Raw genomic sequence first — 19381 nt, forward strand, 5'->3', positions numbered from 1 at the left:
CCCATTCCCTGACCCCCCTCTCCTCTGAAGCCCTCAGTTTGTTTCCCAGAGTCCATAGTCTCTCATGGTTCATTCCCCCTTGTGTTTACCCCCCCTTTCTTCTTCCCTTTCTTCTCCTACTGATCTTCCTACTTTTTATGTTCCATAAATGAGTGAAACCATATGATAATTTTCTTTATCTGCTTGACTTATTTTGCTTAGCATTATCTCTTCCAGTCCCGTCCATGTTGCAGCAAATGTTGAGAAATCGTTCTTTTTGATGACTGGGTAATATTCCATTGTATATATGGACCACATTTTCTTAATCCAGTCATCTGTTGAAGGGCATCTCGGCTCCTTCCATGATTTAGCTATTGTGGACAATGCTGCTATGAACATTGGGGTGCATATGGCCCTTCTCTTCACTACGTCTGTATCTTTGGGGTAAACACCCAGTAGTGCAATTGCTGGATCATAGGGTAGCTCAATTTTTAACTTTTTAAGGGACCTCCACACTGTTTTCCAGAGTGGCTGTACCAACTTGCATTCCCACCAACAGTGTAAGAGGGATCCCCTTTCTCCACATCCTCTCCAACAATTGTTGTTTCCTGCCTTGTCCATTTTTGCCATTCTAACTGGTGTAAGGTGGTATCTTAGTGTGGTTTTCATTTGAATTTCCCTGTGGCTAATGATTTTGAACATTTTTTCTTGTGTCTGTTAGCCATTTGTATGTCTTCATTGGAAAAGTGTCTGTTCATATCTTCTGCCCATTTCTTGATTTGTTTATTTGTTTCTTGTGTATTGAGTTTGAGAAGTTTTTGTAGATCTTGGATACCAGTCTTTTATCTGTAGTGTCATTTGCAAATATCTTCTCCCATTCCGTGGGCTGCCTCTTAGTTTTTTTGACTGTTTCCTTGGCTGTGCAGAAGCTTTTTATTTTGATGAATCCCACAGGTTCATTCTTTCTTTTGTTTCTCTTGCCTTTGGAGAAGTGTCATGAAAAAAGTTGCTGTGGCTGTCATAGAGGTTGCGGCCTATGTTCTCCTTTAGGATTTTGATGGATTCCTGTCTCACATAGAGGTCTTTCATCCATTTGAAGTTTATCTTTGTGTATGGTGTGAGAGAGTGCTCAAGTTTCTTTCTTTTGCATGTAGCTCTCCAATTTTCCCAGCACCATTTATTGAAGAGACTGTCTTTTTTCCACCTTAAGTTTTTTCCTGCTTTATCAAAGATTAGTTGCCCAAAGAGCCAAGGGTCCATTTCTGGGTTCTCTGTTCTGTTCCATTGGTCTATGTGTCTGTTTTTGTGCCAGTACCATGCTGTCTTTGTGATCACAGCTTTGTAGTACAGCTTGAAATCTGGAAACATGATGCCCCCAGCTTTGTTTTTCCTTTTCAACGATTCCTTAGCAATTCGGGGCCTTTTCTGGTTCCACACAATTTAAAAATACATTGTTCTTTCAAAGATGCTATTAAGAAGATTAAAACAAGCCGTGGACTGGAGAAAATACTTGTAAAACAATTATCTAGTCAATTACTTGTACCTAGGATAGATTAAAAAAAAAACATTTTCAATAAAAAAACAAATTCTATTTTTCTCTAAAATTTTTCTTTGTTAACTCTTTAAATCCATTTTCTCATTATCCCATGATATCGGTGGCACAACAGAGAGCGTATTGTTAAGACAGGCTTGTCATCTCAAAATGAAAAATCTAGAGACAAACAGACTTTAACTTCCTTTGTGGAGCCAGAAATATTTAGTTTATTTCGATATATTTAGGAATATTTATTAAGCCATGCCCACTGGATTTGAAGTTACTGTGCATACACACACAGAAAGATAACGAATGGGTCATAAGCTCATGAAAAGGGTCAGCATGTTCATTCATTAGAGAATGCTAATGAAAATCACAATGAGGTGGGGCAGCTGGGTGGCTCAGTCGGTTAAGGGTCTGCCTTTGGTTCAGGTCATGATCCCGGGGTCCTGGGATGGAGCCCCACATCCATAGGGCTCCCTCCTCAGCAGGGAGTCTGCTTCTCCCTCTGCCCCTCCTCAGTGCTTGTGCTCCTTGTCTCCCTCTCTCTCTCAAACAAATAGTAAAATCTTTTTAAAAAATCACAGTGAGATGTATCTACAAATCAGCTACAACAGAGGAAATTGAAGACCGATTTTGCCAAGTACTGGTGATAATGTGGAACATCTGGAACTCTCACATACTGCGGATGGGAATGTAAAATTGTAGAGCCACTTAGAAAGTGGTTTGAAATTTGTTTTTTGTTTTTGTTTTGTTTTGTTTTGTTCTAATGTTTTTTTATTATATTATGTTAGTCACCATACAGTACATCCCTGGTTTCTGATGTAAAGTTCGATGATTCATTAGTTGTGTATAACACCCAGTGCACCATGCAATACGTGCCCTCCTTACTACCTATCACCGGCCTATCCCATTCCCCCACCCCCCTTCTCTCTGAAGCCCTCAGTTTGTTTCTCATAGTCCATAAAGTTATCCTTACACATAGCAGAAGACCCAACATTCCTACTCCTGGTACTTACCCAAGAGCCATAAACAAGCTAGCGTGTGCAGGATTTCTATCCAAATCATCATACAGTATTTTTCATAGCAGCCTAAAATTTTGGACGTGTGGTTTCTTTTCAAAAATGTGTTAACATTGGACTTTTATTCCTAAAAGATAACAGTTGTCTGGAACTGAAGAGTATCTGCCTTCTTCATGAAGGGAAATGCCTCTTCATTCTGCTTCAGTCCTCACTAGTCTCTATCATTTTATATCCAGTCTGTTCCATTTTTGTGATGTTTCTGGGCCTGTTAGTATTTTAGGTTTTTGTGTTGCTGTTGTTCTCCTGGCTTTTCAGATTGGGATGATAAACATAATTTTGGCATCATGTCCCCTCTGTGCCACTGACAGACTCTTATGCTGCAAACAAGCTCAGGGGATTTCTGACAGTTATTTCCTCTTTCCTGTCAGACCGTGATGGCCTGTTTGCACTCACACACTCGTGCTGTTTACCAGTATTTCTCGGTTTCCTTCTTTTCTCTGCTCATCTGTAAATTTGTGGCTTTTTAACTGCCTCTGCATCAGTGACTATGAGCGCAGACGATGTGTCACAGATGAAAGCATTAGCATTCCGGTGTGCGCTCACCGTCTTTTTTTCATTCACGTGAATCATCTATTCTAAGAGCTTCATATTGAAATGTTAAGAGGCTCCAACAACTTCTCTTACTCATACTTATATGGTGTATAAATTCACCCTCCACCCACTACCCACATTGTAAATGTAGCTGAGAGAGAGAGAGAAATTTTATGTCCCTTGAGATTTGGGGGCTATTTGTTACTGTAGCATAAATTAGCCTAAACTGATTTGTACAACCATGAGATGAGGCATATTCTTGGTGTGATCCTCAGAGTGAATTAAGTCTGTCACCTGCAAGAACTAAACTCACAGTGAATATCATGTAATAAAATGTTACAATAAAATCGAGTTGCTGTTTTCAACATTTCTCTATCATCAGTGTAAGAATGAAAGTTTGACCCATAGGATCACGGGTGATGTTTCTGGTGGTTATAGGGATTGAAGAAGAAGAGAATCCCTTGGAAGCCAGACTGGTTTAAGGGGAGGCCCATTGTATAAAGATCCTGTTGAAGAAATATTTAGGTGACATCATTACAGACTATAATTAGTTAATTATAATTAATAATGTTATATTTGAATTTTAAGATATAATACACCACTCATAATATGATTGGTTGAAAGCTTAGTTTTTTGTGATGTCTAGTTTAGAATCCAGATTCTGCCACAGGCTAGCTGAGATTTGGAGCATTACACTTGACTTCTCTATGTTTCCATTTCCATATCTGCATGATGTAGAACATACTGATAATGGCTTCATATAACTGTTCTACGGATTAAACGATCTTCATCTATGTAAATCACTTAGTATAGTACACCACATAGAGCTTCTGTCAAATAAATTCAGGCTTTAATTATGATACGTTTGAACTTAATATTAGGATACAGAGCTACTATTGGGCAGTGTGAAATTTGCACGGTGTTTCACACATTTCTCTCAGATATTGTGAGAGAGTAATGACTAATAAAAATCTAAGTATTCATGGAGCAAATTCTACCAGGAACTTTGCCAATTGCTTTATTTACATCATTGTATTTCATTTTTAAACCATCAAGTTGAAACTCTATTTTATTCCCCTATTTACAAATGAGGAAATTTATTTCAAACAGGTCAAATCACAGAAAAGTCCCACACATATTAAGAGTTAAAATAGCTAAATTGTGGAAGGAGCTGAGATGTCCATCAACAGACAAATGGATAAAGAAGATGTGGTCCATATATACAATGCAATATTACTCAGCCATCAGAAAGAATGATCACCCAACGTTTGCATCAACATGGATGGGACTGGAGGAGATTATTGTAAGTGAAATAAGTCAAGCAGAGAAAGACAATTATCATATGGTTTCACTCATTTATGGAACATAAGAAATAGCAGGGAGATCGGTAGGAGAAGGAAGGGAAGAATGAAGGGGGTAAAGAGAAGGGGGAATGAACCACGAGAGACTACGAACTCTGGGAAAAAAAAATTGAGGGCTTCAGAGGGGAGGGGGTGGGGGATTGGGATAGGCCAGTGATGGGTATTAAGGAGGGCACATATTGCATGGAGCACTGGGTGTTATACGCAAACAATGAATCATGGAACACTACATCAAAAACTAAGGATGTATGGTGACTAACATAACATAATAAAAAAAATTTTAAAGAAAGAGTTAAATAGGTATAATTTGGACTTAATTATAGCTGATTTAATCATCCACCATCAAATTATAGACTTTGTTCTTGCAAGTACCACCTTATCACTGTGTGGCTTCAGTAAAGTTACAAAAATTCTTTCAACTTCTTCATTTATATAATGAGAATAACAATACTAATGAATTCACAGGACTGTCATGGAGATCCGCACTAATTATTGTTATGAAATGGCTGCTGAACTACCTTGAAAAATTAAGAATTAGGTCAGTAAAAAGTATCCTTACCCATTTTCATGATTCCACCAAATTGAACACTTTCAAACATAGGTACATAAAAAATGGAAGAGAACTCAATAAATCGAGTGAATTGGGTAATAACAGAAAAAAATGGTATAAATGATGCCACCCATTGCCTTATACATTTACCACTTTTTCTAAGGCAGGGACCTGTCTTAATTACTTGGCTGACTGGTAATTAGTCAAAACTCTTGTTTATGAGGATATTCATTCTGGTTTGTGGAAAATCAAAACCACGTGGAAAAAGAAGTTGAATCTTGCAGACCCCATCTAGGACGTTTACTTCAAGTTGTTCCTTCCCTCCCTGACTTCCTGTTCCTCACAAGCATGTCTACTAACATCTACTACTGAGTGATTCATGTTAACCAAATTTATTACAAAAGTTAAGGAAGGCATGTGATAGGATGAGCACTGGGTGTTACATGCAACTAATGTATCATTGAACATTATATCAAAAACTAATGATGTATTATATGTTGACTAACTGAATTTAAATTTTAAAAAGTGGAGGCTTATTTTTTTGAGTTCTTTCCTACTGAACCCACTATTTTCAAATCATTGTTTTTTCATGCCATTAGTTAATTAAAAATAAAATGGTTTCTTAAAGTCAAAAACATTTTTTTACTTTATATATTTGTTCTGTGGATTAAATTATCTTAATGTATGTAAATCACTTAGTAAGGTACCAGTTGAAAGTTATCTCTGCTTCACAGGCACACATTCAATGAATACTTAATATCAGCCCAGGATGTTTTTAAATTTTTTATTACAAAAGCTTTGAACATCTACAAAACCAACATTATAATGAAACCCCATCTACCCATCATCCAGCTTCTATAATGGGCAACATTATGCTGTTCTTCTATCTCCCACACTCTATACACTCCCCTACTATACACACTCCTTTGTGTCCTCACAAATTGTATCACAACTATGTACCACTACATTGTACATACTTGGAAATACAAACCTGCCTAAGACCCATTCTACCTATTCCCAAAGGGAAAAACAAATGAATCAAGTATTTAAGGACTGAATAGTCAAACAGTGTCCTTACCAGGGTAAAGTCTGGAGACTGTGTCTCCTTCTATAAGCTTACATCAAAGTAAAGACATTCTGTATTTTCAGGGAGAAAGGGTGAGGCTATTTTTCTTTTCTCCATCTATTAAAGCTCACAGATTTCTCAAAAGCAATAAAAAATTATGGAATTTTTTCCCATTTGTTGGACTAATATCCAGGCAATAAGGTCTGATCCAAATTCCTGCATTCTTAGGGTATTATCTATCTGGATTAGACCCCACGCCTCTTTCTAGGCAGTGTTCGAGCAATGCTATTGCGAATTTCCTTGGTTTTCATACTATAGACAATGGGGTTGACGACAGGTGGGAAGAAGAGGTAGCCATTGGCCAGGACAGTCTGGAGGAGTGGAGGTAAGTGCCGCCCAAAACGATGCAGCAAGGAGAGGCTGATCATGGGCACATAGTACACAAGAACAGCACACATGTGTGACACACATGTGTTGAGTGCCCTCCACTGCCCAGTCCCAGAAGCTATTCCCAGTACCGTGTGAAGAATCAACACATAAGAAACCACAATGAGCAATGAGTCCAGCCCAAATGTGGAGGTAATGACAAACAGACCCAGGATGCTATTGGGGCGGGTGTCTCCACAGGGCAATTTGATTAGATCTGAATGGAGACAGTAAGAGTGTGTGAGGGTATTGTGGCCACAGAAAGGCAGGCCCTTCAGGAGGAAGGGCAGTGGGAACATGAGCACCACACTTCGAAAGGCAATGGTGGCACCCATCCCAATGATGCGGGGAATTGTCAGGATGGTTGTGTAGCGCAGTGGGCTGTAGATGGCCACAAAACGGTCTACAGACATAGCCAGAAGGACACCTGACTCCATGATGGTAAAAGAGTGCATGGAAAACATCTGGAGCAGACAACCACCAAAACTGACATCATAAATTCCACAGAGGAAAATGCCTAGCACAGTGGGCATGGTGGAAGCAGAGACCCCAAGTTCAACAAAGGCTAGCATGGCCAAAAAGAAGTACATGGGTTGGTGCAAAGCAGGGTCAATCCGGATGATATGAAGAATGATGCCATTTCCTAGGAAGATGATGGCGTACATCAGGCAGAAAGGGATGGATACCCAGATGTGCTCTGTCTCTAGCCCTGGGATGCCAACCAGAGTGAACGTCGCAGGTGTGAACGCAATGGACCCATTGAAAACGTCATGGTGAGACTTCATTTGACGATACATGGAAGTGCATGGGGACTGGAGAATATAAATCTCTGGTCAGTTATTATACATCAAATTTCAAGCTCTTAATAGTCTTATTTAAAACATTTCCTTACCAAAGAGATGGAAACTTATTTCTGAAACAAGGACACATGGAAACCATCCTGTGTGGAAGAGAAATCTATTTAGATATGAGTAAAGATTATTTCTCCATGGGCTACATGCCAAACACAAAAGGCATGAACAGAAATCTCCACTGGGCCATTTATGGCAGTGAAAGGCAGTGATAATAAGCATGGAAATGACAGCTTTCCATGGAAATTGAAGACTGAAGAAGGATCTGGTAATTTTCTGCAGTTTGTGCAGGAATGAATGTAAGTAGCAAAAGAAATATAACACAGTAGTAAAGAGAATTCATGGTTCCAACACTTAATAGACTTGTGATCTTGGGAGAGCCACTTAAGTATCTGAGATCCAGGTATTTGATATAAACAGAATAACAGTTACATAGGATAATGTATGTAAATTGTTTGTCATTATATTTGGGACAGTAAATACTCAACACAGGAAATCAAAGGAACAATTAAGTATTAGAAAATGGGGCTACGGGTGGCACAGCGGTTAAGTGTCTGCCTTCGGCTCAGGGCGTGATCCCGGCGTTCTGGGATCGAGCCCCACATCAGGCTCTTCCGCTATGAGCCTGCTTCTTCCTCTCCCACTCCCCCTGCTTGTGTTCCCTCTCTCGCTGGCTGTCTCTATCTCTGTTGAATAAATAAATAAAATCTTTAAAAAAAAGAAAAAGAAAAAGAAAACGGGGCTACTTTCTCCCAGTTTTTAGTATTTTTCAATGTCTTTTTTTTAACTTATCAGTTGACTCCTTCTCCACCTACTACCCACGGATGATGGGGAAAGCTTCTGTATTTTGTAGAAGGGTAAGTGTCTCCTGTCGGAACCTGGGGTCCAAAGCCATCAGGATCTCACAAGCTGAATATGATGGCAAGAGTTCCTTATTGGGGAATAAGTTCATTAACACTTAACTCTACGCATCTGTAGCAGAGCCTTGGGTGTGAAGGTGAGGAACCAGAGATGGAATTCACGATAGGGCTTGGCATAGAGGTGCTGCATGAAGGTGAAGTCTTTTTCTCATATTGGGCTGGTGCTCTTGGTTAGGTATAACCAGTGGAATGCTAATAAATGTTTAAAAACCAACTGTCTGAGTAAAATACCCTGATCTGTACCAGTTGCCAGTTTCTCTAGGTTAAATACTCACACTGTAAGCAATTTCAGGCTACCAATGTGATACAGAGCTGAGATGTTTATGAACAGCCTTCCCAACCTGGTGCAAGGCAGTTACCACGATAGCATTAAACATAACTCAACTGATCCTAAATTTGAGATATTTTCTTACCAGGTGAACTGGCAGCAGGCACATCAATTCATGTCTCCCCTTTCTTGCTGTTTCCTTCTAACCAGGCCATAAGCACAGTTATTACTGTCCTTTATATGCACTTAACTGATCAGCATGGGAGGCAGGATGAGACAGAATCCTTCAGGGAGCAATTATCGAAGAATAATTATCCTTGGAAACTTCATCTAGATTCTGGAGAAGGGGAAGAGAACCAGTCCCGCTGACAGGCTTGCCAAGAAACATATGCTAAGGGTGTATAGATGCAAAAGAAGAAAAAGAAACAACAAATAATTAATTTTAGCATTAATTACTATTTAAATATAGAACATTTGTTTACATTTTAATATGTCTGTCTTTCTATTGTCTTTTGACTTAATTTTTGTCCTATACAATATACATGTCGTATGTAATTTTTATGTAGTAAACATTTTTCTCTATGACAAAATTTTTTATCTTAAACAGCTATTCCATACACAAATTCAAAAGTAGAAACAATTATGGAGTTATAGATAAAGATAGAACTGCACATGGAGATGGGAAGTGATCTAGACAGTGGTAGACATAGAGACAGGAATAGTGATGGAGATTTTACTAGAATCAAGAGAAAGCGAGGAGAGTGTAGAGAACTTTAACTCTATCTGGAATTTGATTTGGGGACGTGGGTAACTAAGGGTTTCATTTAATTATTCACACATGTAGAAACCATTTTTTCAATACATGTATTAATAGATAATCTGGTGCTCCCTTGATCATTTTGAGGGAATATATGTTTTAGTTTAAATTTGTATATAAATACTGATCTATATCTTGACTCCGCAGTCTGCTTTTGGATCTAAATGTCTATTATGTCATATTTACACTGCTGCAATTATTGTTTTTATAATATATAAATTCATATTTAACTGGTCAAGGAATTTTTAAAAATTGTCTTACTAACATCTATGTTTCTTCTTTTAAATAAACAGGACAACCCAGCATATAGAAAAAGAGAGCAATGGCGCATATATAAACATTAAAACCATAAAATTCTTAGGAAAAAACATAGAGGTAAACTATCATGACCTTGGATTGGACAATAGATTCTCAAATGTGACACCAAAACATTAACAGCAAAATAAAAAACCATAGCTCAATTGTATTTCATCAGCATTAAACTTTTTGACATTATTAGATGACATTATCAAAAAATAAAATAATAACCTACAAAACGGGAGAAATATTGCAAATGATATATCTATAAGGGTTTAAAACCTAGAGTATATAAAGAACTCAAACAATTCAAAACCAAGACAAACAACCCAATTTAAAAATAGGCAGAGGAAAAAAAATAGGCAGAGGACTTGGGTGATTATTTCGCTAAAGACAATATGCAAATAACCAACGGCTCATGAACTAAAAATTAAAACCATAATGAGATACTACTTCACACTCACTAAAATGTCTAGAATTTTAAAATTAAAAACTAACAAATTGTGGCAAAGATAGGGAAAATTGGAACCATCATAAATTCCTGGTGGTGATGTAAAATGGTGCAAAGTCTGTGGAAAACTGTCTGGCAGGTTCTTAAAAAAATTAGGCATAGAATTCCATATAACGCAGTAATTCCACTCCTGAGTATGTCCCCCCCAAATTAAAAGCAGGTGTTCAAACAAATACTTGTACATGGATTTTTCCCTGTAGCATTATTTACAATAGCCATTTGGCGGAAACAACCAAAGTGTACATCAACAGATGAATGTATAAAACAATGTATAGACATACAAATGGGACGTTATTCATCCATACAATGGAATGAAGTATGGATACATGCTACAAAGTGGTTGAACCCTGAAAACATTATGTTGAGTGAAATAAGCCAGACACAAAATATAAATATTATATTATTCCACTTATACAAGTAAGCAAATTCATAAAAATGTATAGTAGATTAGAGGTTACCAGGGGGGTGAGGAGTTACTGGTTAAGAGGTATAGTTTCCCAAAGCGATCTGATCTGTCAATCAAAGAAAGACAAATAGCGTATGATTTCGCCTATATGTAGAATTTAGGAAACAAAACAGATGAACGTGTGGGTAGGAAAAAAAAGAAGAAGAAGAAAGGATGAAGGGGGAGACAAACTATTAGAGACTCTGAATGATAGAGAACAAACTGAGGGTTGACCGAGGGAGGTAGGTGGGGGATGAGCTAGGTGGTGATGGGTATTGAGGATGGCATTTGGGATGAGAACTGGGTGTTATATGTAAGTGATGAATCACTGAATTCTACTCCTGAAACCGATATTGCAATGTATGTTAACTAGAATTTAAGTAAAAATTGAAAGAAAAAAAAAGAAAAAAAATTTGAGTGTTCCTCTGTTTTAATAAAACTGTATTTCTTCCCCCCAACTCCCAAAAAAGAAAAAGAGGTATAGAGTTGCTGTTTTGGGTGATGAAAAATTTTGGAATTGGTGTTGATGGTTATATAACATTATAAATATTATTAATTTCATTGAATTGTAATTTTAATAAATATTATAGATAATAAATGTTATGGCACATATATTTCACCACAATAAAAAAATTGAAAAAAATATCAGTAGGCAAGCAATAAAATAGGTTAGCATTTAACTGGGATTATGCTGAATTTATGGGTTGTTTTGGAGTCAGTATTATTACAATGAACAATATGCAATGAACATCTATTTCAGGTACACATACCTTTTTGTTTACCAAGTCATTTTATTTAATTTATTTTTTTATTTTTTTAAGTTTTTATTTATTTATTTGTGAAAGAGAGAATGGGCAAGAGGGGGGAGGGAGAAGCAGACTCCCTGCTGAACAGGGAGCCCTGACACAGGGCTAGATCCCAGGACCCTGGGTTCATGACCTGACCTGAAGGCAAACACTTGAGGTACCCAGGCACTCATTGTTTAGCATTTTAAATGACATCATTTTCTATTTCATTTTTCCATTTATTATAGCTGCTATAAAACATTATGGACTTTCCCACAGCTTTTTTGAAGTATAATTGGCAATCAAAAATCATTTATATTGGATGTGTGTAACTAATGACCCAGTATAAGTATACATTATGAAATATTCACCAAAACCAAGCCAATCAACATATCTATCACTTCACACCTGTACCATTTTCCCATTTTTTTTTCTCTTTTGTGGTGAGAATACCCAAGATCTACTCTCTCAGCAAATTTCAAGTACACAATACACTATAAAAATATATGGATTTGTATGCTGCTTTTCTGGAACTCTGTTGACTTTCCTATGCTTTATAAAGCCTAGGAAAATAAGTAAATAAATAAATAAAAATCATTTGATAAAATCTAGAATTTGTTTTTTTTCTTTCCCCAATTCTTATACTTCTTTAACTTGTGTTAGCTAAAACCCCAATTATAACATGATATTCTGCATGAGTCTTGACGCTGGGTATACTAGTCTATTTAGCCTCTTCACACTTTGGGATACATTTTCCTGATGCCCTGTTCTTTCCGTCACAGAGTTTCACCATTGCCGAGACCACTTAGGACAGAGCAAAAACCACAAGAAGGAAGATTTATTCTTCTGACTCTCTTGTCTCTCTAAATCTACCTCTGGGGAAAGCTATCGCTCAACTACTCAGATGACATATTCTTTAATTCTCTGTGTCTCAGAGTCTGAAATTAAATTACCCAGCCTCCTCTTCTTAGGAAAGACTGTTCTCACTTACCAATTTCTTAGTGCCCTGTTTGTTTAATTGCATCTGGAAGAGTATGTCAGTTTTCTCTAAGCTCCTCCAGAGCTCTCCATTTCTATATTGTGTGGTATTCCATCTTTCTTATTCATTGTTCCCCAGCTGAAGATTTAGTGGTCAGGAGACAGTAGGATATGGAGGGTCACCTTCAAAATTTCCAGGGCACTGGCTCAGTAATGGTGCCTTCAGCAGCAAAGCACAGACAGCGGTCTCCTACCTCTTTCAGCATCCACACATCCCTGAGCCCTCAACCTGAAAGTTTCTTAAAATTAAGGCTACATCATTTCCATCATTGTTTATCCTATCATACTTCATACATTCTGGGTGGGTAGTTGGCATTTTCTTAGTTCCCCAGTGCCAAAATCAAGCATTTAATGTTTAAGTCTCACTTAAACCACTCATTTAAGCAACTATTTTGTCAGCATATTGTAATCTATTTACTCTCAGACTCTCCATCGTTCCTTGGAGAATTTGGCCCTGAACCAGAATATTATTTTTTTAAAGATTTATTTATTTATTCATTTATTAGACAGAGAGAGACAGCCAGTGAGAGAGGGAACACAAGCAGGGGGAGTGGGAGAGGAAGAAGCAGGCTCACAGCGGAGGAGCCTGACGTGGGGCTCGATCCCAGAACGCCGGGATCACGCCCTGAGCCGAAGGCAGACACTTAATGACTGCGCCACCCAGGCGCCCCGAACCAGAATATTATTTGCTGCAACTTTTTGTCAACATTTTATGTGACTTCCATATCTATGACGATGATCCATTTCAACCACTTTTCTTCACATTATTGTTAGCAGGGCTAGGTTCAGTTTGGTGAATTGGGTTCTTTAGTGTCTTTGTTCATAAAAATTACCATCATCATCAAAATAAAATTATACTTATTAAATGCCAAGTGTGTCATACATCATATTTCATTTACTTGTCAATCCAATAAAGAAGGTACTAAAATAATTCCATTTTACCTGTCAAAAACCAATACTTACATAACAGGACAATTTTATATGCTTAGTGTGGGATAGGCAAACAAGGATTTCTAATATCAAAGTATTTCTTTACCTCCTAGAGTAGATTTCCTTGATGAAATTCAAGTGAATATAACATATATTTCAATCCAAGATAATTATTCAGGATTCCAAGAGTCAAGGAAACAGCCTTTGATTTCTCTCACTGACACTATACATGCATAAATGTGTATTCACACATATATGATATATACATAACAGAAAAACAAAGAGAAAGACTAACCCAGAAAAAGCTGTAAATGTTCAAGAAAATGCTTCCAAGTTCTTTTTATTGCTTTCTTCAAGTGCAAATAAGGTCACATTTCACATTCCCACAGCATGTGATAGACCTTGAGAAAGCAGAGATTATAAACATATTTACTTTTTTTTCAGATTATAATAATATCTTCTTAAATAAAGAAATTATGATACAGTCTAGAGACAAATTATAGAAAATTATATTTGGTGTGATAAAAGCCTTTTCAGGGAAGGTAACATGTAAACATGCTATGTAATCTTTTACTGCCTTTTAATTTTGGCCTGGGTATGGCATTTTTAATCTCCTACTCCCTCCTTCAGTGAAGTCTCTGTTAACAGGATGCTTCATTGATATTTGGGCCTGAAGTCCCCAATATATAGGGGAAAAAGTATGGATTTCTAAGGTGTCTACATGGTCTCAGATGGGTTAATATAATTATTTGTTTTAATTCAGAATTATCTGTTCATATAATAAACCAATGCTCTGTGCCTATTCCATACAGTAGACTTTGTATCAGTAAATCAGAAAATATCTCATTTTAGAACTCACATTTTAATTTACAAAAAAGGTGAAGATGACTATAGTTTAGTGCTTCATACTACTGGCCCAAGTGTTCCCTGATTGCAGTGGGAGTGTTTCATATTTCAGCAAAATTGTAACTGTCTGTATAAAAGCTCAACAACTGACCATTCTCACTTCCTAGCCCTACCCAAGAAAACTCCACTTGGGTTGAACTCTAAGATGTATTTCTTTTTACTCATAGTTCAATTATGTTTGCTTAAGAAGAAGTTACGATGCAAGATAATAGCACATCTACGAGAATTGAGAAGATCATTATTTTTTCAGAGTCTTATTGCTTTAGGAAAATGCATTGGTACTTTGGCATTTACTGTCCTTTTAAGTGTATTGAGGATTATTTAAGGATTTCATTTATCCCCCTTACCCATTCAAATAGTGTGTGTGTGTATGTGTATGAGTCTGCATGTTTTCTTCAGAAATATCCAGCATTAGACATTAATCTTCATTTTAACAACACGTGCTGATGTGGGAGAAAAGCAAAATTGCTCGGTCTTGGATCTGTTTGGTCTTGACCCCATAAATGATGGGGTTTAGCATAGGGGGCACCACCACACAGAGGTTGGCTACGAGGATGTGCACATGGTGAGGGATGGCTTTCTCCCCAAAATGATGGACAAAAAATGAAAAGAATGCTGGGGCATAGAACATAAGGATGACACAGATGTGCGAAGCACACGTGTTGAGGGCCTTGAGTCGGGCAGCCCAGGAAGGTATCCGAAACACCGTGCAAAGGATCATGCTGTACGACATAATGATGAACACAATATCCAGTCCTGTAGACAACAGGGCCACAGTCAGGCCATAGATGATGTTCCCCCTGATATTGTCACATGCCAATCTGGCAATGCCCATGTGCTCACAGTAGGAATGGGGAATGATGTTTCTCCCACAATACCTAAGGTGGTATACCAGGAAGACGAATGGAAGGCAGATGATAAAACTCCTGACCACAGCTACTAGGCCCATCTCCCGGGTGACTGATGAGGTTAAGATATTGGTATATCTCAGAGGGTGACAGATGGCCACATAGCGGTCAAATGCCATGGCCAGGAGAATAGCAGATTCTGCCACAAAGATGAAATGTATGAAGAACATCCGGGACACGCAGCAACCAAAGGATATATCCATGGACTGGAACCAGAAGATGGCCAGCATCTTGGGTGCTGTGGCCGTGGAGAGCAGGACATCTGCCGAGGCCAGCATGGAAAGGAAGATGTACATGGGCTCATGGAGGCTGCGCTCAGTCACAATCATGAAGATCAAGAAGACATTGCCTACGACAGCCGAAACATACATTGAACAGATAGGGATGGAGAGCCAGGTGTGAGAATCTTCCAGCCCTGGGATTCCAATCAGGACATACCACATAGCCTGGGGACTGGTGTGATTGTACGGGGAAGGAGGCATCTGTGGCAGCATATTCCACACCGAGTACCTTGAATAAAAACCACAGGGCTGACTGAGGTTTGAGGAACACTGCCGTAGGCAGAATGATGTCTGATCAGATTTTTCCCCCAATATGTTCTTCTCTGTGGAAGAACAGGGAGATGTATTAACTAGCCTAAAATTGTACTCTGAATCTTTCCATGGAAGAATTAAAACATCCTGAAAAAAAATATTAGAATTTAATACATGCTTAATATGTCTCATAGTACTTTCCAAATATAGCTCATTAAATCTCCACAATAAACTGTTGAAAAGACCTTTACATTAATCCTTGACATGGATACTACTATGACTCCTATGGATGAAAAAAATCCCACAGACTTTCAGCTTCTTGACCTAGATCCCGTTGGATTCAGAGTCAAACTACATAAATTTGAAAGATCTGATCTCAGCCACCATCCAATGCTGACTACAGAAATAAAACTCTATACAAAAACATGTCATCAAATGACTGAATCATGAATATATGCATGGAAGCCATGTGTGGCTAATAGGGACAGTATAAGTCTGGGGCCCATAGATTGATTTCAATACTAAGTCATACCCTACTGTATTATCATTAAAAATTACATAATTTGAAGCTTAGTTTTCATATATAAAATACCTAAAATAAACATCAATTGTAGGATTGTTTTTTTAATAACACTTGATGAATGAATAAAGTAGTAAATGGTGATGAAGCAGAAAAAGTAGTGATGTGTTACAAGGAATACTGGATTTCTGATGATGTTTATGTCTTAATGGCCTAAGTGACATTGGAAATGTTGAAAATTGAAGACTATGTCTTATCAGTACATACAGTATTTTGCTTTTCTGTTTGGGTTTTTTTGTTGGTGGTAGTAGTGTTCACGTAAAAATTAAAAAAAATCCTCTCATTTTATAAAGATGATTAGGATAGTATAGAAACAACAGAATCAACAACGTGTTACCAGTGAGTACGTGGACAATCAAACCAATGAGTGTTGGGTGCATTTACATTTTTGTGATATATATTTGTGAATGCTTCTGGAGACAGACACTTAAAGGAGAAGGTTCAATCGGGAACTAAAAAATAAGGAAAAAGGAAATGATATACGTTCATTATTTTGCTCTTTCTACATTTCTCATTCTCATTACCCAGTAGGTGTCATAGGCTAGGATGTGACAACCATCTAATGGGCAGGCAAATTTCATGAAAGAATTAAATAGAAAACTCAGGCATCACAATTACCATGGATATTTGCTCTTTTATTTAGTTTTGAGCGATTGTTACTATTGCATAAAGGGGAAGGCTGCAGGTGTAAATCACAGTGGATTTTAGGAACACAGCATCTTTACCACGTGAATGCGGATCTGCTTGGTCTTGGCACCATAGACAAGTGGATTGAGAAATGGGGGGACCAGCAAGTAGAGACTAGAAAAGAGGATATGGATATAAGGGGAAACATGAGCACCAAACCTATGTGTGAAGAAGGAGAAGAAGGCGAGGAAGTAGAGCTGGAGGAAGACACAGATGTGGGCGATGCAGGTATTGAATGCCTTCCACCGAACCTCCTTCTGGGGCAGACGAAAAACTGTGATAAATATCTGTATGTAGGACAAAGTGATGAATATCAGGTCAAATCCTGCAACAGCAAATGCCACAAACAAGCCATAGATTTTGTTGACCCGCACATCTTCTGCAGCCAGCTTCACGATGGCCATATGCTCACAGTAGGAGTGGGAGATGATGGTTGTATGGTAAAATTGCAACCGGCACTTTATTAGTACTAAAGATGGGGCTGCCAGAATGGCAGCCCTGAGTGTTACCACAGCCCCTATTTGAGTGACCAGCAGGTGCGTAAAGATGGCAGTATATCTTAGTGGATAACAGATGGCCACATAACGGTCCAGAGCCATGGCCAGGAGGATACCCGACTCTATGCACTGAAAAGTATGGATGAACCCCATTTGAAGCAAGCAAGAATCAAAATAAATCTCTGGTACATGTAGCCAGAATATGCCAAGCATCTTGGGCACAATGCTTGTGCCAAGTACAATATCTGTGACTCCTAGCATGCCTAGGAAAATGTACATGGGCTCATGGAGGCTGCGCTCTGAAACGATGATGATCAGAAGCATGGAATTTCCAAACAAAGCAATGAGATACATGGCACAGAATGGAATCCCGATCCAGCACTGCACAGACTCTAGGCCTGGGATCCCTATTAGTGTCAACACAGAAGGCATGAAGACGGTCACGTTGGAGATGGACATAATGTCTTTGGGTCTCCAGAAGCAAATGAAAGAAGTATCTCAGTCAGTGGTACTCTTCTTTTCTACTCTTTTTTTATCCAAAGTCGTCATAGTGAGTCCCTCTGGTTCTGGCCGAAGTCTAGGATCATATGAACCATCTCATGTATATTATTGATGGAAAAAGACGGACCCATTGATGCACATCACTGTTTTGAGGGAGGACATCCCCAAGCACTGGTCCATAATAAGAGGTTATGTGCCTGGCAGGCCAAATGCATTAGAACCACCAGATCATCTGAGTAAGGGAATCAACTGGTGATCTGTCTGTTATGTCCTTCTGGTCCCACGGAAAAAATAATTATACTTTTATATTTTGCGTGGAAATTGTACATTAATTGGATTTTCAAAAATGACTCCCTATCCCAAATTGCAGCTAATTCTTAGTGCTCTATGATGTTTCCCACTGTCTCTCAGACAGGAACTGTTAGCCTGGACAAGCAAATAGTCAAACTCTATCCAGTATATTGCTATCAATGGCTCCTATGAAAGAGAAGAGAGATTAAACAACTCCACCTGCGAGCATAATACACTTATATATCTAAATCTATCTGTATATGACATTGCATATCCATGTATGAATGGATGTCCTTTCAAAAGAAATTGAGATAGAGCTTAAGAAAAGATGACTCAAATCCATGTAATTTTTACAATCTGGATCGAAGTTTCATGTTGTCTTTTATATTATTAGTAAAACTGTATTTTAATTTGTCTTTATTACTAACATGGAATTCCTTAAATTGAGTTGTATACTTAAAATAGCAGAAATTCTGTAATACACGTTTCAGAATAACCAGAGGCAAGAAATATCTAGGAGGCAAGGAAATCCAGAGCAAAAATGTAGAGACAAGAGGAGTGATTCTTGCTGATTACAGGACATAGGTGAGTAGGTAACATAGCCAGAATAGAGGTTAGTTTCTAAGGTTTAAAGTGTGAGATTTACCATTAGCAAAAGATTGGTAAATTTAGGTTTGTTGATGTTTAAGAATATGCACATCATTTATATGCTCTGGTCATTTTGGAGCTCAAACATCAAAAATAAAGAGAAAATAAAGGGGTGAAAACATAGGTTCTTTAATTGGAATCCAATCTAGAAGTAGAAATGGAAGACAGAGGGCAGAACTTAGGACACTAGAAATGATTCAGGAGAGGGCTGCAGAACAAGTAATGATCATTTGACCACCACAATTCACTGATGACTGAATTTTGTAAAGTCTTGGGCTCTTAGTCCCCATATGAGAGTTCCTCTCTGATAAACTTCATTGCTTTGAAAAATTGCATATCTAGAATCATGAAACTCTCAAGTTGTACAATAGAAAAATAGTGGCTATCCTGTAGAAAGGAAGGTTCAGGTATGTCGTTCCTTCCTAGACTCTCCAACACT

General features: G+C 38.0%; 3 protein-coding genes across 3 annotated transcripts; all 3 read right to left on the reverse strand.

The window, feature by feature from the left end:
* Positions 1-6348: 6348 nt before the first annotated feature.
* LOC113249783 (olfactory receptor 51I2-like) lies at positions 6349-7314 on the reverse strand. Its single transcript, XM_044381033.2, has one exon. The coding sequence runs from the start codon at positions 7312-7314 to the stop codon at positions 6349-6351; it is 966 nt and encodes a 321-aa protein (XP_044236968.2).
* A 7413-nt stretch (positions 7315-14727) lies between these two features.
* Positions 14728-15699, reverse strand: LOC113250277 (olfactory receptor 52Z1P-like). The gene has a single exon (XM_026491593.3). The coding sequence runs from the start codon at positions 15697-15699 to the stop codon at positions 14728-14730; it is 972 nt and encodes a 323-aa protein (XP_026347378.3).
* A 1323-nt stretch (positions 15700-17022) lies between these two features.
* LOC113250127 (olfactory receptor 52A1-like) lies at positions 17023-17961 on the reverse strand. The gene has a single exon (XM_026491502.3). It carries the CDS (start codon positions 17959-17961, stop codon positions 17023-17025), a length of 939 nt encoding a protein of 312 aa, XP_026347287.2.
* Between the last annotated feature and the right edge of the window lie 1420 nt (positions 17962-19381).

This window comes from Ursus arctos, unplaced genomic scaffold (genome assembly GCF_023065955.2).
Source record: "Ursus arctos isolate Adak ecotype North America unplaced genomic scaffold, UrsArc2.0 scaffold_22, whole genome shotgun sequence".
Taxonomy (NCBI): Eukaryota; Metazoa; Chordata; class Mammalia; order Carnivora; family Ursidae; genus Ursus; species Ursus arctos.

Excerpts from the sequence above, each read along its gene's own strand:
- LOC113249783 (XM_044381033.2), bottom strand. The coding sequence starts at position 7,314 with ATGAAGTCTCACCATGACGTTTTCAATGGGTCCATTGCGTTCACACCT.
- LOC113250277 (XM_026491593.3), bottom strand. The coding sequence starts at position 15,699 with ATGCTGCCACAGATGCCTCCTTCCCCGTACAATCACACCAGTCCCCAG.
- LOC113250127 (XM_026491502.3), bottom strand. The coding sequence starts at position 17,961 with ATGTCCATCTCCAACGTGACCGTCTTCATGCCTTCTGTGTTGACACTA.